The 23,338-nt window shown below is 47.6% G+C and overlaps 1 protein-coding gene across 1 annotated transcript; it reads left to right on the forward strand.

The window, feature by feature from the left end:
• Positions 1-69: 69 nt before the first annotated feature.
• TMEM39B (transmembrane protein 39B) lies at positions 70-18,374 on the forward strand. The gene is made up of 8 exons (XM_056846206.1): positions 70-262; positions 1,740-1,959; positions 4,459-4,542; positions 7,543-7,697; positions 9,163-9,499; positions 11,584-11,771; positions 14,872-14,992; positions 18,105-18,374. Exons 1-8 carry the CDS (start codon positions 135-137, stop codon positions 18,339-18,341), a joined length of 1,470 nt encoding a protein of 489 aa, XP_056702184.1. The 5' UTR covers positions 70-134; the 3' UTR covers positions 18,342-18,374.
• Positions 18,375-23,338: the final 4,964 nt, after the last annotated feature.

A 23,338-nucleotide genomic window follows, 5' to 3' on the forward strand; every position in this document is an offset into this window, starting at 1 on the left:
CATGGATGGTATATTTTATAGGGCTGTTGAGTCCCTCAATGCCTAATCAAGCTTTCCTTTGCAGTCTGAAGAGCCATAGGGATCCTTTGAGGAGAGCCATTGTCCTTTGCCCAACTTCTGGTTCGTTGGTGGTTATGGCCGGGGGAAGGAGGGGGCCTAACCGGACATCCTACTGCCGCAATCCTCTCTGTGAAACTGGAGCTGCAGGGAACGCTGGCCATTCCACCAGCTCCTCAGTCACTAGCGTACGTTCCCGTACCAGGTGGGTGTATGCCTCAGAGCCTGTTGGTGGTCCTTCTTCAGGAAGGATTCCATCCACTCTGGAAGTTTCCCCCCCTGCTCTGACACTCAATTGGCCCAGTAAAATATATCAGAGTGGCTGCAGATATGAGCTTAGCTTTCGGGTTCTTTCTTTGCCCCACCACAACTTCAAAGGTAGCCTTGGCACACTGTTAACACTTCAGCCGCTGTGTCCAATATGGGGGGGATAATACTGTCCGGACCGACAAGTTGCTGTTTGGGTTGCAGAGGCAATCTTTGCCATGTGGTTTGGGCACTCAAAAAGGCACAGGAAATACTTTCTCAGGGACAGCTTCTCACATATAGATTCCTGCATTCTGCGCATATTGGGCATTTTGCTGACTCCTTTTAATTGTAGTTAATGTGTAAAATATTTTTATCCTGCCTTCCCATAAAGTTCAAGAGTACTAACAAACCTTAAACCGCAATAAAATAGCCCTAATATCAACAAGGAAGACAATGTTATAGCAGGAAGAAGTCTCTATAAAATTTCCCCTCAAACCAAAATCAGAATTATATAAAGGATTCGAAATCAGATACAAACAAGGTACTGGGCTCCCAAGTCGATAAAAAGCCCTGTGGAAAAGCACTCCCTTACAGGCTTTCCTGATAAATTGGTGGAGGAGAGCTATGTATGCTTCAAGCATACCATTCCATGGTGCGGGGCAAGAGTGGAGAGTGCTCAAAAGAGACCTGCAGAAGCATTCACCACTTGATAAACAGGAGCAAGCAGGGACTGCTACAAAGAGTGTGCCTTGCACATGGTTTCACATAGAGGTGTCCATTCAGATGGGAGGGCCCCAAGTCATGACAGGCTTCAGAGGAAATTATTAGTAGTATTAAAGAATCCCTTCTTTGTATAGAGAATATTTGCAGTAATGAATTGGGCCTTTACGGTGCTTGGCCCAAATCTCCCTGAGGAGACCTAGGCCTGCTCTTTTTTATTTATTTAAACGATTTCTGTCCTGACTTGCACTCTCCAGAACCAGCCCTGAAACCGTGGTTACCTCATTGTATCTCATAAAGGTGGTTAAGCCCACCTTTGGAGAGTGTTTGGCTGAAATGAGGCTATCCCTGCTGTTGCTGTTCTAAGAAGATTTGTGTTGGTTTTATTTGAATGTGTTCAATTTTTGAAAAGGCAATATATTAACCTTTTAAAGAACTTAAGAGCAATGAACTCAGAGCAATGCAGGCCAAGGGGGTAGATTCAGAGCTCTATTTCTTGTTTTGGAAAAAGAGATTGCCACAGAGTGGGGGGGGTGGAGGGAACAGAACGGATGGAGCAGAGGCAAGGGAGATTGATCAATGCTGATTGAAGTGGGGGGGGTGGATGGCATGCCTAGCTTGGTTATTCAAGGTCACATTTTGGGGCTAATGAGTTCAAGTGTTTATGATTCTTCCTTTTTAGTTGTTCTCAGCTGACTTTTCTCCCCCACTAGGAGCGGTTCAGGGACAGGCCTTTCCAGTCCACCGTTGGCGACTCAAACAGTGATTCCCCTCCGACACTGCAAGATCCCTGAGCTGCCTGTGGAGAGGAGCATCTTGTTCGAACTCCAGCTCTTTTTCTGCCACTTAATTGCTCTCTTTGTCCATTACATCAATATCTACAAAACAGTGTGGTGGTACCCACCGTCTCACCCTCCATCCCATACCTCATTGGTGAGTTTCTCATGGTCTACGCTTACAAAGTAAAATATCAGCCAGCATGGTGTAGTGATTAAGAGCGGTGGTTTGGAGCAGTGGACTTTAATCTGGAGAATCAGGTTTGATTCCCCGCTCCTCCACATGAGCGGCGGACGCTAATCTGGTGAACCTGGTTAATTTCCCCACTCCTACACATGAAGCCAGGTGGGTGACCTTGGGCTAGTCACAGCTCTCTTAGAGCTCTCTCAGTCCCACCTACCTCACTGGGTGTCTGTTGTGGGGAGGGGAAGTGAAGGTGATTGTAAGCTGGTTTGATTCTTCCTTAAGTGGTAAAGAAAGTCAGCAATAAAAACCAACTCTTCTATCAAGAGCTACACAAAATGACATTTAAATGTTATTAAAAACCGAAGGCCTTCTGCGGCTTCATAGATGTACAGTACACAACAACTGCATGTCATTTCCTGTCGTCAGAACACATCATTACAACAGGGTGTCACTCAAGAGACAGTTACCAGAGGCTGCTTTCAGGCATCACAATAAATTCTAATTTAAGAGAGGTTTGTCCTTGTGGATCATGAACGCATGGTGTTCATGCACTACCCTCTCTCGTCCAATGTCCCTCACTGGTTTGAACAAGCTCTGTTTTTCTCATGATGCCGAAATCCAGATGCCTTGGAAAATTTAAGCCCCTGCCCCTAAGCCATGATTCTAAACTGGGCAAAACAAACTCCAGTTTGCTAAGGCCCCTGTGCATGGTCATCACAGCAAACTGGAGCTTGATCGAATTTGGTTCAGTCAATCCCACCCACCCACCAGAGGAGGGGCATGGGAAGCAGATGAGCATAATGAGCAAGCTAGGATTTTGCCCAGCAGAGATAAACTTCTCTTCAGTTAGAGTTTGTTGTGACATCTCAATGAAGCCTAAGCAAACCAAATCACCCATGTTTTGTTATCTATGGGTAGTACAGCATGGTGAAGTTGGGCATTTGCCAGCATGTGATAGGTACTCCCAAGTCGAACCAAGGGCCCACTCCCGCAACAGCTGTGCCATCCTCACATGGCATGAAACACCCGAGAAGGTCAAAGGCTGCACAGGTGGGCTCTTGGTTTGTGTGCCCTGCCTCTTCCAGATGAAGGGGACCAGGAGCAGATTGGCCATTAAGGCCACTGGGGGAAATCCCGGCAGGCCAATAGTCTGAGGGCTGCCTCTCCAATTGGGGCCACTGCAAATCTAGGGTGGCCCAGCACAAGGTGGGCCAGGAGCCTGCCTCATGTCAGTTGCATGGGAGCTGCCGGCGCCGGGCCCCACCTCCATGGAACCAGTGGGTCTGTGAGACCCAGCCAGCTACTCTCAACAGTGGCAGGAAAATTTTCACCCATGTGAGTTTTTATTACAGACCCATGATCCTTGGGGAATACAGGAGAGGGGAGCAAACCAGGATAAGCCTTGGTTGGCTTGAGTTCCCACTCTTTTTGGAAACCCCAAATGAGTTTGGCCTCTTGCACACAGACCAACTCTGTACTTCCACCTTCTGGCATAGCCTGTTTCCTGAGGTCACTGGAAGCTCCTCTCTTCTTTGTCATCTAGCTATTGGTTATGTTTCTAATCCTGCCCTTTCTCTAAGGGGCTCAGGTGGGGTATGTAGTTTTCCCCTCTTTCATTTATCTTTATAATCTTAGAAGGTAGGTTAGGCTGAGAGAGAGGAATAGGACTGTAGCTTTAGGAAAGCTCCTGTGCTTTTATTCTGCAAAATGTGTGGAATTTTTACAAAGAGAATGTGGCAGAAAGGGACGTCATGTTGCAGTAGGGCTTTCAAGGCAAGAGGTGAACAGAGGTGGTTTGCCATTGCCTGGCCTGGACGTCCTTGGTGGTCCCCTATCCAAGTAGTAACCAGCCAAACCTGCTTAGTTTCCGAGATCAGGCTAGCATGGGTCATCCAGGTCAGGGCGGAAGAAAGGCAATAAGGTGGTAGTAAATGTTTAAGCAGATATGAAAAACTTAGTGTTTTTTCCTTCATGTTTTTTTAATGTATTACATTTTTTAATTTCATTGTCCTCAAGTTGTATTGCACTGTTTGAATGTATTATATTGATCTTTATTGCACTATTTTCTAAATCTATAATCTGCCTTGAGCCTTAGCAAGACAGGCAGACTATAAATGAAGTAAAGAAGGTTTTCTCGCTCGCTCTCGCTCTCCCGGTTGACAATCACAGATACAATAGAATTAAAAGACATACTATATATAAATTATACTTTAAAACCATATCAGCTTAAAATTCCAGAAGGTGCCTTTAAACCTTACATAACAATTCCAGGGATCACCAATCAAGGAGTAACCAGTAAAAAAAAGGGGAGGGACAGGAAAAGTACAAAGTGAGCAACTATAGGGATGGGTGTAGGGAGGCCAGCTAAGATGAAAACCGTGGCTGTCCTCAACCATAGGTCTGGGGGAATGTCTCCGTCTTGCAGGATGGCTGTGCGTGGACTAACCAGATATGTTTTTCTTTCTCCAGAATTTTCATCTCATTGACTTCAATGTCCTGGCGGTGACTACTATCGTTCTGGCACGGAGGTTGATTGGTGCTATCGTAAAGGAGGTGAAGGAGGTAGAGGCCTGGAGCCTTTTTGCTTATTATGTTACTTGTGTCCTTGTTCAACCCGTGATTCCCGCCCCCCCCCTCCCCGTGGGGATGGTGCAGGAGAATTTCCTGGTGGAGGATCGTAGGCATCTTGTGCTTCCCTTATGCAAAGAGGGCAGAGCTACTGTCCGGCCCACCAGTTAAGATCGTCTTCCCAAGCCCTGCTCACTGTTCCTCTGCATGCAGGGAGCTTTCTGAGTGGTGGCACCTCACTTGTGGAATGCCCTCCCCCTTGAGGCTGACCGGGCATTTGCCTTCCTTTCTTTTAAATTCCAGGGCAAAACACTTACAGTGAGGGAAAAAAGTATTTGATCCCCTGCTAAATTTGTCCGTTTGCCCTCTGACGAAGAAATGACCAGTCCATAATTTTAATGGTAGGTCTATTGTAGCTGTGAGAGACAGAATAACAACAGGAAAACCCCCAGAAACCCAGAAGATAAAAGTCAGAGATTGATGTGCATTATAATGAGTGAAATAAGTATTTGATCCCCTATCAACCAGCCAGATTCGATCCCCTATCAACCAGCCAGATGTCAGGCTACCTGGTATCTTCACTGTATGTAATGAGCTGAGGTTAGAAGCACCTGCTGTAAGGGAGAGGTCTTACCTGTAATCCCAGCTCGTTACAGTACCTGTACAAAAGACACCTGTTGACAGAAGCAATCAATCCATCAGATTCCAAACTAGCCACCATGACCAAGACCAAAGAGCTGTCCAAGGATGTCAGGGACAAGATTGTAGACCTGCTCAAGGCTGGACTGGTCTACAAGACTATTGCCAAACAGCTTGGTGAGAACGTGACAACAGTTGGTACAATAATTCGCAAATGGAAGAAACACAAAATAACTGTCAACCTCCCTCTGTCTGGGGCTCCATGCAAGATCTCATCTCGTGGAGTTGCAGTGATCATGAGAACGGTGATGAAGCAGCCCAGAACTACACGGGGGGAATTTGTCAATGATCTCAGGGCAGCTGGGACCATAGTCACCATGAAAACAGTTGGTAACGCACTACGCCGTGAAGAACTGAGATCTTGCAGAGCCCGCAAGGTCCCCTTGCTCAAGACAGCACATGTACAGGCCCGTCTGCAGTTTGCCAATGCACATCTGAATGACCCAGAGGAGAACTGGGTGAAAGTGTTGTGGTCAGATGAGACCAAAATCGAGCTCTTTGGCATCAACTCAGCTCGCCCTGTTTGGAGGAGGAGGAATGCTGCCTACGACCCCAAGATCACCATCCCCACCGTCAAACATGGAGGGGGACATATTATGCTTTGGGGGTGTTTTTCTGCTAAGGGGACAGGACACCTTCACCGCATCGAAGGGACGATGGACGGGACCATGTATCGTCAAATCTTGGGTGAGCACCTCCTTCCCTCAGCCAGGGCATTGAAAATGGGTCAAGGATGGGTATTCCAGCATGACAATGACCCAAAACACACGGCCAAGGCAACAAAGGAGTGGCTCAAGAAGAAGCACATTAAGGTCCTGGAGTGGCCTAGCCAGTCTCCAGACCTTAATCCCATCAAAAATCTGTGGAGGGAGTTGAAGGTTCGAGTAGCTACACATCAGCCTCGAAATCTTACTGACTTGGAGAGGATCTGCAAAGAGGAGTGGGACAAAATACCTCCTGAGATGTGTGCAAACCTGGTGGCCACCAGAAGAAACGTCTGACCTCTGTAATTGCCAACAAGGGTTTTGCCACCAAGTACTAAGTCATCTTTTGCAAAGGGATCAAATACTTATTTCACTCATTATAATGCACATCAATCTCTGACTTTTGTCTTCTGGGTTTCTGGGGGTTTTCCTGTTGTAGCTGTGAGAGACAGAATAACAATAGACCTACCATTAAAATTATGGACTGGTCATTTCTTTGTCAGAGGGCAAACGGGCAAATTCAGCAGGGGATCAAATACTTTTTTCCCTCACTGTACCTTTACCCAGTCTTTTAATTGAGGGTTTCCATTTTGAACCTATTTTATGTTCTGGGAGAGCCCAGTAGTACAGAGTGGTAAGCTGCAGTACTGCAGTCAAAGCAGTGCTCACAACCTGCGTTCGATCCTGACGGAAGTCAGTTTCAAGTAGCCAGCTCAAGGTTGACTCAGCCTGCATTCCTTTCAAGGTCGGTAAAAGAGTACCCGGCTTGCTGGTGGTAAAATTGTAAACGGCTGGAGAAGGCAATGGCAAACCACTCCAAAAACAAAGTCTGCCTAGTAAACATTATGATGTGACGTCACCCGATGGGTCAACAATGCCCCGGTGCTTGAACAGGGGACTACCTTTATTTTATAGTCTGCTTCCAGCCTGAGGACTGTTTATGGATAACTTTTGAAGCTGCTCAACGTTTGTTTCATGATGTTTTTATGCCCCCTGGCTTGTTTTAAGCCGTTCGTTTTACAACTGTGTTATTGTACTTTGGACTCACCATAAACCGGCCTCTGGAGAGGCAGCATACAGTTTTTTTCTATATAAATAAATAGTCCCACCGAGTTTCTCTTGGGTAGAATGTTCTAAAGAACACAGCATCTAACATAGAAGCCTTTCCCCATATATATATTTGCTTAATTTCTTCTTTTATTCCCTGCCTTTCTCCCCAAAGCAGCTGATATAATTCTCTCCTCACAACAGCCCTGTGAGGTAGGTTAGGCTGAGTGTGTGTAACTAGCCCAAGGTCACCCAGCAAGCTTCCATGGCAGAGCACAGATTCAATGTAGGATTCCCCCAGAAGCCAGTCCAGCACTCTAACCACTACACCTCACTGCTTTCATCAGCTGGGGTCAAGAAGAGCTGGCTACCCTCCGTAGGGCCTCCTTCAATGCTCTTAATTGGGATGGGGAGAGGTACGTCTAGGGGATGAGCCTTGAAGGCCGGAACCAAGCATGTGGGACTTGGAAGTGTAGCTGATCTTTCTGCCAAGGGAGAGGAAAGCCTCATTTGCATCTTGCTCTTCTTCCTCCAGGCTTCTCATACTGGCAAAGTCTCCCTGCCGCGCTCCATTTTCCTTGTGGTCACTCGCTTTGCTGTCCTTACTGGCACAGGCTGGAGTTTGTGCCGATCCATAATACATCTCTTCCGGACCCATTCGCTGCTCAACCTCTTGTTCTTGTGTTACCCGTAAGTCCTGGCTGCTCTTCTGTTTCCAGTCTGGTTGGGTGGGTAGAGTCAAGCTTAGGTTACCAAAAGCATAACAGGTTTTCTGTGAGGCTACAGAGGTGGGGGGGGGGGTGAATCACGAAGGCCGTATCTGTGCTAGAAAAGTCAAAATTCTCTTCCTCCTCAATCTAAATTCTGTTCCCAGAAAAACAGAATTCAGTAAAACAGAATCTTAGCTTTGCCGCATTACATTTCCCCATAGACACGTTACCCCCTCATATGTCACCCTGACCCTCTCTGAAATGAGACTGGGATAAAACTGCAATTATAAGGTTATGTCTTCACAGCCATAAGAGAGAGAAGCTTGCTGTTCAAGGCCAAATTTTCCAGGATGTTGTTTGTGTCCAGTGCCACATTCTGTGCTCCCAAATTGCAGCATGCGTGTAGCACCCAGAGCACTAAGTTGCTGTACTTTGAAGCAAAACGAAACAGAAGTCCATTGGCACACTGAAGACTAACATCATTTATTCCTGCATGTGCTTTATTTATAGTGCTCAACTACAGTTAGGGAGACGTGGTTTCAAATCCTCGCTTCCTCAGATGCCGTGAAGTTTTAAGGCCAGCTTCAAAGGGGAAATTGTGTCATACTGAGAAATAGGAAGCTGTCTTCTGGCCTATAGTCTGTATAGTTCAGTACCATCTGATCAAACTGGCAGGAGCTATCATAGAATCATAGAGATGGAAGGGACCACCAGGGTCATCTAGTCCAACCCCTGCATAATGCAGGAAATTCACAACTACCTCCCCCCACACCCCCAGTGACCCCTACTCCATGCCCAGAAGATGGCAGGATGCCCTCCCTCTCATGATCTGCCCAAGGTCACAGAATCGGCATCGCTGACAGATGGCCATCTAGCCTCTGCTTAAAAACCTCCAGAGAAGGAGCACTTACCATCTCCCGAGGAAGCCTGTTCCACTGAGGACTACCTCAGGGCAAGGACTACCTGTCCAAAGTCCCCATCTTTCTGAGCGTCCTTCCCATCATAAAGACATAATGTCAGAAATGTTGAACATGGAAACGGAGACCTGCTGCATGCTGAGCATTGGTCTGCTGCTGAGTTGCATGCTCTTGTAGCCAAACTAAGCTTAACGACTTAGACAAGAAGACTTACAAAGAGTTGACTGATGAGCATCTGCTTTAAGCAGCAGAGTCGAGATGGGCCCTCCTGAGTTGCAGGAAGTGACGTGCCCTTCTTCACTTCCTGGGAGCCCTTGGCTCTGGCCCCCAGCTCCAATGAACTCCAGCAGGTATTTTATATACATACTCCCCCCTGTTGGCCCCACCTCTCTTTCCCCCTCCACTTGCTGTCAACATTCAGTTCCTTGGAAGAGGGGTGTAACTTTTGCTTAGTACACCTTATACTACCACAGACTCTGAAGTTGCTATGTAAGAAATAACTCCGGCTACCACCTCTTCCTCTCCCAGGTTTGGCATGTACGTCCCTTTCCTGCAGCTGAACTGTGACTTCCGCAAGACAGGCCTCTTCTCCCACGTTGCCAGCATTGGCCCCCGCGACACGGGGGATGCCAGCTCAAAGGGCAAGGACTACCTGTCTGTCCTCAAGGAGACCTGGAAGCAGCATACCCGGCAGATGTACAGCACAGAGGCCATGCCCACCCACGCTTGCTGCCTCTCCCCAGACTTGATCCGCAACGAGGTGGAGTACCTGAAGATGGACTTCAATTGGCGCATGAAGGAGGTGCTGGTGAGCTCCATGCTCAGTGCCTACTACGTGGCATTTGTTCCCGTCTGGTTTGTGAAGGTATGCGAGTGATGGGTTGCATCTGTGGCACAGGGTGACCTTTGCTTTTGGCCAGCTGTGAGCCCCGTGTGTGCAAAAGCCTGCTGAATAACGGGCTTCTCAATGAAGATATGGAGAGTAGGCCAACTCATAGCAGGTAGCTTGATCAGTGGACACTAGTCATGGTCACTAAATGGGCCTCCATGTTCAGAGCCAGTCTCCCTTTGAATCTCAGCAGATGTACGGTACTCAGCAAGAGAATCAGTTAATATGGTGGCTGTCAGCATCACAGAGTCTCGCATTCCAGCGCGTGCCTAGAACACAGCCGGCCACCTTGTGGCTTCTGAACTTCCAGAGGGAACTGGCTGGTTGCTGTTGGGAGCAGAACCCTGGAGGAGGTGGTTTGATCCAGCAAAGAAACTCCTGTGTTCTAAATGTGTGTGGCTGTGACTTTCTGCCAGATCTGAGGTTATAAGTTTGAAACTTGAGCTAAAGGGAATTTGAAGGTGGGAACTTCCTAACAGGAACTTGTCTACCAAATTTCAATTTTTATGGTCTGTTTCCTTGATTTTGTTACAAGATTTTTTAAAAAAATACTTGGATTTGACATGTTAGCATTATTGCCTTTACCCTTCTGTCGAAGGCTTAAGGTTGAATTGCCATTCTTTAAAGCAGACCTTGTCTCGTTTTAACTTCTAACACATAAGGCTGGGGAGTTTTTCTTTTTCTTCTTTTACACCACAAATGGCTGAGAAAGACCTTGACAGATTTTCTTTGGCTCTAGGAACCAGCCCCAAAATTGAGGAGCCAGACTCATTTTTCAGCGTTTGGGTTTTGTACTTTACACAACATTGTTTTCCACTTATTGCTGCCAGAAAATCTAATCCTAAACTCTTCACAGTTTCTTGTAATTGTATTAAAGGTATAGTAAAAGTATTGCAGTGTGTAAATAAATATTCAGTAACCCTGATCGCCACCAACACAACAAAGTTAACCTCTAACCCTGACTTCACCCCAAGTTCTCATAATTTCATTATTGCTTTAGAAAGATTTTTTCAATTGAGTATTGGAGCCAGTATAGAAACCACCCGGTCAAGAAATGAATTAATCTATCACCACTGAATGGTATAAAATTAGCATATAGACAAGTTTTGAGAAGAACTTCATGCACATGCATTTTTATGTCATATAGCAAAACATTCAGATGTGAAGTGATAAATAAGCTTTGTATTTCTACTGGGGATGGCCCACCCGCAACATTAAAATTAGGGCTGAAAATACTAGGCGCTGCAATGAAATTTCTAGTTGCCACAGTGACCTGGTAGGGGGGGATTTGTCATGCTCTAGGCTATGATGAATATGAATGAATAAATTCATTTGTTTGTTTAGCCATATGCTATTACAAAATATCTTTACATATGTACAAAAAACACAAAAATGGTATCTAAAAAGCATAAAATTGCATTGATATACATTTAAAAGGTAAAGGTAGTCCCCTGTGCAAGCACCGGGTCACTCCTGATCCATGGGGTGACGTCACATCCCGACGTTTACTAGGCAGACTATGTTTACTGGGTGGTTTGTCAGTGCCTTCCCCAGTCATCTTTACCCCCAGCAAGCTGGGTACTCATTTTACCGACCTCAGAAGGATGGAAGGCTGAGTCAACCTTGAGCCGGCTATCTGAAACTGACTCCCATCGGGATCTCAGGTCATGAGCCGAGCTTTTGACTGCAAGATTCATGTATGTATGTAAGCAGTACTGCAGCTTACCACTCTGCGCCACGGGGCTCTTATACATTGTACATTACCTGGATAAAAACACAATTCTGTTAAAACAAAGGTCATACTCATTTGCTTTCCTGTACAGGATTTTTCTTAATAGCTTCAAGAGCTCTGATCTCCCTGGCCACAATAGCAAATTGAGACATTCTGAAGCTGACATGCGAATCAGAGTGGCTAAGATGAATATATATTTGGTCAAACAGACTGGTAAATGTTTCTGTGGGCAAGTAAATCTTTACAGAAGCGTCGTCTAGATTGCCTTGCTCCCAGTAAGCACAGCAGTCCCTTGGACTTCCTGCATTCTCTTCTTCCCTCTTTGCAGAGCACACAGTATTACGACAAGCGGTGGTCGTGTGAGCTGTTCCTCTTGGTCTCCATCAGCACCTCTGTCATCCTCATGCAGCATCTGCTGCCAGCTCGTTACTGCGACCTCCTCCACAAGGCTGCGGCGCATCTTGGCTGCTGGCAGAAGGTTGATCCAGCACTTTGCTCCAATGTGCTCCAGCACCAGTAAGCCACCTGCTGGTTACAGCCCCCCGTGCTGGGCATCATCTCTTTTGAAATTTGCTTCAAGTGTCAAACTTATGGGGCAGACAGGCTCTTCCTCGTATTCCTTGGCTACCCTTCCTTTGTTGGGGTTTGTGATTTTTCAACCATTCTTATAGGGGGACTCTTTGCACTTTAGCTTATCTGCCTCAGAACCCCCATGCATTGCATTCTACATTGCTCTATCTGTTCATGTGGGATTCTGGCTAGACTAACTGAGTCTCGTGTCACAACGCATGTCCTCAGATACACCCAGCCCTCCCCAGCAACTGCACAGGGACCAAGAGCAAGCAGGAATGTCTGCTTAGTGTTTCTGGGCTCCTCGTGGCAGCAACCCCTGATGAGCCTCCAAAGAACATACCATTTGAAACTCGCCGGTCTGTGCCATCTGTATACATCTCAGGATAGTAATCCTTAGAATCATAGAGTTAGAAGGGACCACCAGGGTCATCTAGTCCAACCCCCTGCACAATGCAGGAAATTCACAACTACCCTCCCCCACACACCCCCAGTGACCCCTACTCCAAGCCCAGAAGATGGCCAAGGTGCCCTCCCTCTCATGTTCTGCCTAAGGTCATAGAATCAGCATTGCTGACAGATGGCCATCTAGCCTCTGCTTAAAAACCTCCAGGGAAAGAGAGCTCACCCCCTCCCGAGGAAGCCTGTCCCACTGAGGAACCGCTCTGTTAGAAAGTTCTTCCTAATGTTCAGACGGAAACTCTTTTGATCTAATTTCAACCCATTAGTTCTGACCCGAACTTCTGGGGCAACAGAAAACAACTCCACACCATCTATATAACAGCCCTTTGCTCCTTTAACCCTGTGACTTGCGTACACATTCAAGGTGTGAATTGAAAGCTGAACTCAGTCAGAAAGAGGGGGAGAAGCCTGGGTGGCAATATGAAGCTGTCAATCTCTTTTTCATTCTTGCCTAACTGGTCATGTTAAAGCGGAGCTGACGTAGAGTGGTGGTCTTTGAGCTGGTCCCACTTTGTATGGCCCTTTTAAAAAGCCGTCTGACACGTGTTAAATGAACAGAGAGGGGTTGTGAACCTAGGAAAAAAACTCAGGATAATTTTTTTTTTCTTCTGAGGATTTTTTTTCCAGTTTTGGGGAGCGTTAAAAAATTGAATGCATTTTTTTCTCTTTTTGAAATGAGTAAAATGTTAAGGCAAGGGTTTTACTCACTTTAACAATTTAACGTGCAGGTGTTGATGTAAGACAATCTGCAGTATCAGAGAATGATTCGTGGTAGACACATAAAACATACTTTCTTTTAAACTATATATCCATTAGCAATATTTACAGCAAATACTAATAACAGTAACAGTATACTTTCCAAGATACATTGTTTAAATGTGACTAATTTTGCTCACAGCTAATACCGTAATCTGGATGATAATCCACTGTTGAAGAGTTCAATGTTTTCATATACTCAGTGAGCAAATATGCTGCTAGTGCTTTTGTGGTTATCTTGCAACTTCCACACAGAGACAGTTCTGTGTATGGCTGTTGTTATGCAGTGGCTATGCAGCATCCACAAAGCAGTTACCCCCACTTTTTTCTTGCATCAGACAAGGCCACCATTTCCTCTCCTTCACCAGAAGGCTTTTTCTTATAAAAAAAAATTGGGGAGTTGCTGGATCACTAGTTCCCAGCTATTGTTTTCCAAAAATTATTCTGTTGCCATTGTGGAGTCAGAAGGGAACATTTGCAGGTCCTCCAGTGTGTGTGAGGGGGACGTGGCAACTGAGGGCTGAGGAAAGGAAAATGCAGAATTGCATGCCTTCCCATCCACATGGCATCCAAAGGTGCCGTGACTGAAATCTTTCAAAAAGATTGCTGCAATCTTTCCCAAATATGATTTTTACAAAGAAACAGAGGCAGGATGAATAGAGGAAGATGTTGTGTGGATGCTTCCAAAAACATCACTGTAGGAAGGAAGCTTAGACAGAGCAAAATATACCTTTGAGACCCTCTCCAAATCATATTCTTCCTTTTCTTTTTTTTTGCCCAGTATAGAATTTGTATGTTCTGCTTTCAATGTTTTATTTTTCTTCGGTAGCAAAAACTAAGATACTTGTGCTAAAGTACCATAGTGTGCGGCACTTCACCCTGTTCTCTGTGTTGAGGATTGTGTAAAATCACAATTTTGCTTTTGGAAAACGAAGGCTCTCCAGGGTCTCAGGCAGAGGAATTCACATCACCTACTTGCCTAGTCCCTAACTGAAGATGCTGGGGATTGAACCTGGGACCTTCTGGATGCCAAGCGGATGCTCTGCCACTGAGCCACAGCCGTTCCCGCTTTCTGGTATTATGAGAGAGGGAGAAAAGCTTCTCCCTGTCCACGCCATACCATGCATAGTTTTATAGACCTCTATCACATCTCCCCTTAACGTATGGCTCAAGATCTCCGGTCGAAGGAACTCTGTTAATTTTAAAAATGCTAGGTGCTTCTGGGAAGCCTATAACCAGAGTACGAAGACTCTCCTGCATTTGTTCATTCCCATTGAGCTGGCTCATGAAGGCACAGCACCTCAGAACCCAAGGGTGCATTGAGCGATCATCGCTAATGCTTGTGGACAGAGCTGTCCTCCGTGAATTTATCTAGTCCTTTTTAAAAAGCGACCTGAGCCCATGGCTGCTGCTACCGTGTTTTGTGCTACAGGCCCAAGAGTAGCAGTAAAGGGCTGGCAGTGCTGGACACAATTCTTCTCTTAGTGCCCTCGAGACAACATTTTTGTTAATTGTAGCTGATTCCCTGCTGTTCCTTGTCTGCCTCGGCAAAGGTTGTCTCATTTGAACAGCCCTGACGGAAACAGGCTCAAGGCTCTCTTGTTTTTTTTTTTTAAAACTTGTCAGTCTGTCTCATGCTCACTCACGCTCCACATATGTATCCGAGCAAACGTTTGGAACACGGTCCCCTTTTAAAGATGGTTTAACCCTTGCTTGAGCAAAAAAACCATTTTTTCCCATTGAATTAGTCTTCCATTCCTGTGTACCCGTGCTCGGGAACATGGTGGGGCAGAGCTCCATCTTAGCTGGCGCTTGACTTCTTTTGCAGGTGGACCGAAGAGTGCACGTGGCCCCAGGGGGTGCTGGTGAAACACAGCAAAAACGTCTACAAAGCGGTGGGCCATTACAATGTGGCAGTGCCTTCTGACGTCTCCCACTTCCGCTTCCACGTAAGCTTTTTGCGGTTCTCCTCCTTTTGATGTTGCAGGTGTTACACAGGGACCCTCTTCCAGAATTGTGTTCTGCAGCCAGATTCCTTTGAATCAGGCATGCGTCCAGGGTTGCTTCCTTAGCACAAGAAGAAGAAGAGTTGGTTTTTATATGCCAAATTTCTCTACCACTTAAGGGAGAATCAAACCAGCTTACAATCACCCCTTCCCCTCCCCACAACAGACACCCTGTGAGGTAGGTAGGGCTGAGAGAGCTGTGACTAGCCCAAGGTCACCCAGCTGGCTTCATGTGTAGGAGTGGGGAAACAAATCCAGTTCTCCATGATGAGCCTCCGTCGTTCATGTGGAGGAGTGGGGAATCAAACCCGGTTCTCCAGATCAGACTCCATCATTCCAAACCACTGCTCTTAACTACTACACCATGCTGGCTCTCTGCAGGCAGTGGAGCTTTCCTGCAAGGTATATCTCTGGCTCCTGCCGTGCATCTGATATGCTGCCAGCCAGGTGTAAGCTTTGCCAGACCAGAGCCAGTGAGGGCTCAGCAAATCAGGAGCAGGACTGGGATGTAGGAGTGTGTGTGTGCGTGCGTGCAAAGTGCCGACAAGTTTCTTCCAACTTAAGGCGACCCTATGAATTAAGGACCTCCAAAACATCCTATTATTTAACAGGCTTGCTCGGGTCTTGCAAACTGAAGGTCGTGGCTTCCTTTGTAGAGTCAATCCCTCTCATGTTGGGTCTTCCTCATTTCCTGTTGCCTTCAACTTTTCCTAGCATTACTGTATTTTCCAGTGACTCTTGTTTTCTCATAATGAATGCGACCAAAGTACGATTGTCTCAGTTTAGTCATTTTGGCTACTAGGGAGAGTTCAGGCTTGATTTGTTCTGGAACCCACTGATTTGTCTTTTTGGTGGTCCACGGTATCCATAAAACTCTCATCCAACACCACATTTCAAATGAAAACTTTCTTCCTGTTAGCTTTCTTCATTGTCCAGGTTGTAGGAGACCCACCTTCAAGTCTTGCTTTACATTAGAATTACTGTTGACCTGCTCTGACCTGGATGGCCCAGGCCAGCCTGATCTCATCGGACCTTGGAAGCTAAGCAGGGTTGGCCCTGATTAGTATTTGGACTGGAGACCACCAAGGAAATCCAGGGCCTCTACGCAGAGGCAGGCAATGGGAAACCACCTCTGAACAGCTCTTGCCTTGAAAACCCTTCGGGGTCATCATAAGTTGGCTTTGACTTGACGGCACTTTCCAACATCACTGTTGATCTCTTTGCCCCGTTCCTTTGCTGTCCAGCCACAACGACTTACCTGGCTGAGCTTCTAAGGGGGGGATGCATAAAACTCTGTCTCCAAAATGCCTTGCCTTGACTGAACCCTCTTCCAATTGAGACGCTGCTAAGAAACCCCTAAGGAGCTGTGATTCCCCACGCAGGGGCGTTTACAGCAGCAACAGAGCGTCCACATACATAGATTCTCCATGTTTTCTTTCGTATCCCGATTACCACCAGTATGTCCCCTATCCCATGCTGCCAAAGAGCTTTTTGCCAACTTTCTTTTAATTAGAAGTAGCTGAACATTGAAGAAAGCTGATAGGAAGAAAGTAGATTCTTTTGAAATGTGTTGGAGGAGAGTATTACGGATACCGTGGATCATTTTTTGGATGGCCAAAAAACCAAATCAGTGGGTTATAGATCAAGTCAAGCCTGAACTGACCCTAGAAGCTAAAATGACTAAACTGAGACTATCGTATTTTGGTCACATTACGAGAAGACAAGAGTCACTGGAGAAGACAATCATGCTAGTAAAAGTTGAGGGCAGCAGGAAAAGAGGAAGACCCAACAAGAGATGGATTGACTCAATAAAGTAAGCCACAGCCCTCAGTTTGCAAGATCTGAGCAAGGTTGTCAAAGATCGGACATTTTGGAAGACATTAATAGGGTCGCCATGAGTCAGAAGCGACTTGACGGCACTTAACACACACACACAGCTATATCACTACCTAGCAATGTTTTTAAAAAGCCAAGAGGAAGCCCCACCTTCCCAGGTGCTGGTGGAGTCAGGGAATGGCAGATATAAGGGGATACTGAGGGAGAATGGCACAGATACAGAGATCTAAAGATCTGCACCTTCCCATCCAAACACTGACCGAACCCACATGTACCAAAGCAGGGGCTTTGGGGTGCGGGGGAGACATCATGAGACAGGCAAAAACCGGAAGGTGAATGGGTGAACAATGGTATCATTTGCGGGGTGGGGGGAATGCTGCAGTTTGGGAGCCAAGGCATAGCCAGCTTATGTATAGAAGCAGCCAGTGTCTGGCACAGAAGGGGGGCCCCCTTTGCACAGCAGAGGATTCTGGGTAAAGGGAAGTTTTGTCCCTGCTCACTCCGCCCTTTTCCTGCTGTGTCTTGGCCAGGCCTCTGCAGCCTCCTTGTGTGAACAAGAAGCAATGTTAGAAGACGCCCAGTGCTCTTCTGCAACTGCACGTTGCAAGGGAAGACGGGTAGTGGTGAGCAAGCTCCCTTTCAGGGGAGTTTGACCCCCATTGAAGACCTTGTTAAAGGTCGCCTGAGACACAACTGAGCAACTCCAGAGTATCCTCAAGACACCAAGAACCTTAAAGGTTGGAGAGAAGAAGAAGAGTTGGTTTTTATATACCGACTTTCTCTACCACTTAAGGCAGAATCAAACCAGCTTACAATCACCTTCTCTTCCCCTCCCCACAACAGACGCCCTGTGAGGTAGGTGAGGCTTAGAGAGCTCTAAGAGAGCTGTGACTAGCCCAAAGTCACCCAGCTGGCTTCATGTGTACAAGTGGGGGAACAAATCCAGTTCACCAGGTTAGCCTCCGCCGCTCATGTGGAGGAGTGGGGAGTCAAACCTGGTTCTCTAGATCAGAGTCCACCTCTCCAAACCACCTGCTGTTAACCACGACACCATGCTGGCTCTCAGCCTTCTGGGGACTTCAGCTGTCAATATGCAGAGTTCTGCCCATTCCATAGAACCCAATTTCGTAGCACAAGTTTCTAACTCTCTTGCCATTGCAAGTTTAGACAGCTCCTTGGGCACTGCAAGCCTCTGACAGCCATCACTTGGCCTTTCCAGTTCTTTTTCAGCAAACCCCTGAGGATCTTGAACATCCTGATTCTCCTGGAAGGGGCGGTCATCTTCTACCAGCTCTACTCGCTGATCGCGTCCGAGAAGTGGCACCAGACCATTTCCCTGGCCCTGATCCTCTTCAGCAACTACTACGCCTTCTTCAAGCTCCTGCGGGACCGGCTGGTGCTGGGGAAGGCCTACTCGTATTCCGCTAGCAGAGAGAGCGATCAGAAGCTAAACTGAGCGCATCGCACTTACTTTGGTATAAACACAGCAGGGGAGAGAGAAGGCGGCCCCAGAGCTGTATCGGGGGGCAGCCAGCAGCGTTTCTCCCACCTGTCGTGCAGGGGTCCGTCCTGCTCAGCCTGAGGAACCTGCCCCGGGGAGGCCTTTGCCACCTTGCGTGGAATAACGGGGCGCATTCTCAAAGGGCGTGCAGTCGGGCCGGTCCTGAGCTTTGTAACTTTTTTTACCATTGCTTTTGTTTTTTTGTTGGTTTGATAACTGATACGATTATGAAAATACCTTATTTTTGTACTCCCAACTGCTGTCAGTCTGGCTTATTAAGCGGCAACAGCAAGCAGAGAGATCCGTGGCCTTCGTGTCATACCAGCCTCTGTGACTGTAGCTGCCAGTGGTTGCAGGGGGTGGGTGTTGTCTTTGGTTTGGGTTTAATTTCTACCTCCACCCGAACTCAAAGGGCGCGCAAGAGCTAGCATCACTAAGGTTCCACATGGAGGTGACTTCCTATTGTTCCACCAGATGAAGGTATTCTTTGTGCTTTCCTCTCTTGCACCTGCCATTCAGCCCCTTTGCTGGCAGCAGGCTTTTAATCAGTTTTTTTTTTTAATTCAGTATTAGGGATGTTTCGAAGAGGGCCCTCGTGGTGCAGAGTGGTAGGCTCCAGTACTACAGTCAAAAACTGCTCACAACCTGAGTTCAATCCAGACGGATGTCGGGTTCAGGTAGCCAGCTCAAGGTTGACTCAGCCTTCCATCCTTCCGAGGTCGGTAAAATGAGTGCCCAGCTTGCTGGGGGGTAAAGCGTAGACGACTGGGGAAGGCAATGGCAAACCACCCCATAAACATAGACTGCCTAGGAAATGTCACCCCGTAAACATAGTCTGCCTAGGAAACGTGAGGATGTGACGTCACCCCATGGGTCAGTAATGACCCAGTGCTTGCACAGGGGACAACCTTCACGTTTTAGGGATGTTGCTATAGTGTTATGATGCATGATGCTATAGCAGTATACCAACTACTGCTTTCTTTCTTTTTTTAATGGCAAAAAGCCTGCTGGTGGCAAAGAGAAGGGAGAGGGGATGGTGCCGGATGTGGCAAGGTATGGAAACCTGCACCTTCACATCCACACTGTAACCAAGCTGACTTTTGAGTACAATTTTTCAGGGAAGAGCATACCAAAGCTGGATTGAAAGACTTCCCAATGGAACCGGTGCAGTAGTGTTGTGTAGAAGCCCCCCCCCCCCCGACACCAGCTCAATTTGGTGGGGAACATGGACCAAAACCTCCATGTGGAAGCGACTGAAGAGTGTGACCAGGGGAACTCCAGTCTGACCTGGTGATCTTAGCTCAGCTGTCCTTGTCTCCAATCCATCCCTCCCCTAAATCTGCAGCCAGGGGAATAGTCCTGGCTTCTGGTCGGATTGATTCTAGGAGCAGCAGTGTGAATACTTGAAAATTTTCCCTATTCCAGGAGGCCACGTTGCACTGTAGAGTAATACACACAGCAAAGGTAGGGGGCTCCCCACCCAACCAGGCTTCACAGGGCTGCAGAAGGTTGAGAACAGAGCAGTTTAGCATTATTGAGGTTTGGTTTTAAGAGATCTTTTTAGGAAAAAACGGGTTTGTAGCTTAGAAAAAGATTCGGGGTGGTGGGGAGACATAATATAGGTATGTAAACATAAAAGATGGGTGCAGAGTGGCAGACTAGAGCAAACTGATGCACAACTTCGTGTTCCAAATCACACTGTGCATGTGGCTTTTGCCAAGGTAATGATGGGAAGCACTGGGCAGGGCAGGAAAAGGAACACCTTTGGAAGCAGGTGCCTGCAGCTGTAGCTGCAGAACTCAAGATGACACAGGTTCTCCCGTTGCCAGCAGCCACCCACATGATAGTGTGGACCAATCAGGCCGCAGCGCAACTGATGGGTAGCAAATAGACAGCAGCCAGAGCCCCCTCTTTAACTGTAGGATGTCACTACGACATGGTGGCCACCGGCAGGAGTGGAGCTTAAAAGGATCAGAGGATAGAATCCTAGAAGATGGGATTTCAGTGCTTATTTTTTGTGAATGAGAAAGCTTATCTTCAAGGGCTGTGCACCCCCATGCAATACAGCGAGCCTCCCGTAAAGTGCCTCTGAGCTTCAGCCTCTTCTGTGGCCAGCCCTATCTCTGCTCCTTGCAGCCCCCACAGCCCCACCCTGCTCAGAGTCACTGTATCTCCCTGCAGTTGAAGGAGAGGGGCTGTGGCTCGGTGGAAGAGCCTCTGCTTGGCATGCAGAAGGTCCCAGGCTCAGTCCTCGGCATCTCCAGTTAAAAGGATCGGGTAGTAGGCGATGCAAAAGACCTCTGCCTGAGACCCTGGAGAGTCGCTGCTGCCAGTCTGAGCTTAACAATACTGACACTGATAGGGCAATGGTGTGATTCAGTATAAGGCAGCTTCATGTGAGATGTAGCTAGGGATGGGGCAACTTGGGGAGGGGCCATGGCTCAGTGGTAGAGCATCTGCTTGGCATGCAGAAGATCCCAGGTTCAATCCCCGGCATCTCCAGTTAAAGGGACTGGGCAAGTAGGTGATGTGAAAGACCTCTGCCTGAGACCTGGAGATCCGCTGCCAGTCTGAGTTGACAGTACTGACTGATGGACCAAGGGTCTGATTCAGTACAACGCAGCTTCATGTGTTCAACTGTGGCTGCTGTGAGCATCAGGTGAATAGGATGCATCAAGGACTCCAAGCAGTTTAATTGGTAGGCAATAAGTGTGTCTCACCCACTGTCTAAGGGCCATGTTGCGTTTTCCCTGGATATTCACTGTGGGAAATGTGAGAGAGAGCATAAGAAAAGCCATTCTGGGTCAGACCAAGGCCTGTCAAGTCCAGCAGTCTGTTCACACAGTGGCCAACCAGGTGCCTCTAGGAAGCCCACAAACAAGACGACCGCAGCAGCATTGTCCAGCCTCTGTTCCACAGCACCTGATATGCACCTGGTGGCGTCCCTGTCTTTGGAGGTCTTTAAGCAGAGGCTGGATGGCCATCTGTCGGGAGTGCTTTGATTGTGGGATCCTGCATGGTGGGGGGAGGGTTGGGGTCATTAGGGATGTGGGGGAAGGTAGTTGTGAATTTCCTGCATTGTGCAGGGGGTTGGACTAGATGACCCTGGTGGTCCCTTCCAACTCTGTGATTCTATATAATAGGCATGCTAATATAATAGGCATGCCGATGAGTCCCTCTTTAATCTAGGTCAGCTGGTTGTTGCCTAACTTTTAGAGGGAGGGGGGCTCCTAGCTGGTTGGCATCCACGCCTCTCACCCCTGAAACAGAAATACCGGGTGGGAACAGGCAAGGGATGGGATAGAAATGGTTTGGGGTTGGTGGTGACAAAGATTCTGCACATGCTTGGAGGAGCAGGGTTCCTTCATAGTGACTTCAGCCCCCCTGCTAATTAAGCATCTGTCCTTCTACCACCAGGGCCCAGTGAAGGCAGAGAAGGGCTTGGCCGAGCAGAGCAGTATAGTTCTATGGACGATTATTTTTGCTTTGCTCTCTTCCTGTTCTACTGTCTTTGGGCTCTTCATATTCTTCATCGTATTCCCTTTGTGCCTTGCTCTTTTTGTCCCAGTCCTTGTATCTGACTGATGAGAAGAAGAGTTGGTTTGTATATGCCGACTTTCTCTACCACTCAAGGAAGAATCAAACCAGCTTACAATCACCTTCCCTTCCCCTCCCCACAACAGGCACCCTGTGAGGTAGGTGGGGCTGAGTGTGACTAGCCCAAGGTCACCCAGCTGGCTTCCTGTGCAGGAGTGGGGAAACAAACCCCGTTCACCAGATTAGCCTCTGCCACTCCTGTGGAGGAGTGGGGAATCAAACCCGGTTCTCCAGATCCAACTCCACCACTCCAAACCACTGCTCTTAACCACTACACCATGCTGGAGCTTTGACTCAAAATTGTATATTTTGGACATCTTGTTGGTCCTTAAAGTGCTACTGGGTTCAAATCTTGTCCCAATCCAGACCTTCATGTTTCTTTGTGTGTTCCCAGAACTGGAGCTGCTGGGCCTTGTTGACCACCAGCCCAAAGGGAGTATGGAGGACCCTTTGCCAAGCTGCATCCCTCTATGCCAATGGCCCGCTGATTCCACTGGCCTCTCTTCCCTGCCTGCACTTGCCTTGTTGGACATCTGATGAGGAAAGGGCAGCCCTCTTTGTTTTGGTCACCCCTCAGTCTCGGGCAAATCCTCACCTAGTCAGATTTGCGGGGGGGGGGGGGTGTTGCATCCTCTCAGGTTTGCAAAGCCCTCTCCCAGGCTCCTGTTCTTGGCACTGCTGTGCTGTCCCCATAGAGCGGAGGGCTCCTGCTAGCTATCTAGGCCACCAGGGCACCATCTGTCTCCGGCAAGATTATTGCAAATGAAAGAAGAAAAGTCTTACCCAGGGATTAAATATTTAATAGACGTGTTTTCTTCCACAGGGAAGAGCATCCTTGCAAGAAGGGGGCCCGCTGGCTTCCCTTTGCGCAGTTTCTGCTGGTCCATGGGCTGCCATTCCTTTGACCCACAGTCCAGACAAGCTAGCCTGATCTGGCAGTGTGAAGGGCTGGAACCTGGCTGCAGAATGGCAGTTGTATGCACCTGCCACCTCAAGGCCCTAAAATGTTCAACCTGCAGGCCCTTCATGGGGAAGAAGAAGAAGAGTTGGTTTTTATAGGCCAACTTTCTCTACCACTTAAGGAAGAATCAACCCGGCTTAAAATCACCTTTCCCTTCCCCTCACCACAACAGACGCCCTGTGAGGTAGGTGGGTCTGAGAGAGCTCTAGGAGAGCCCAAGATCACCCAGCTGGTTTAATGTGTAGGAGCGGGGAAGCAAATCCAGTTCACCAGATTAGCGTCTGCTGCTGATGAGGAGTGGGGAATCAAACCCGGTTCTCCAGATTAGAGTCCACCTCTCCAAACCACCACTCTTAACCACTACACCACACTGGCTCTCTGGGACACTTCTCTA

Source organism: Euleptes europaea, chromosome 3, assembly GCF_029931775.1.
Source record: "Euleptes europaea isolate rEulEur1 chromosome 3, rEulEur1.hap1, whole genome shotgun sequence".
Lineage (NCBI taxonomy): Eukaryota > Metazoa > Chordata > Lepidosauria > Squamata > Sphaerodactylidae > Euleptes > Euleptes europaea.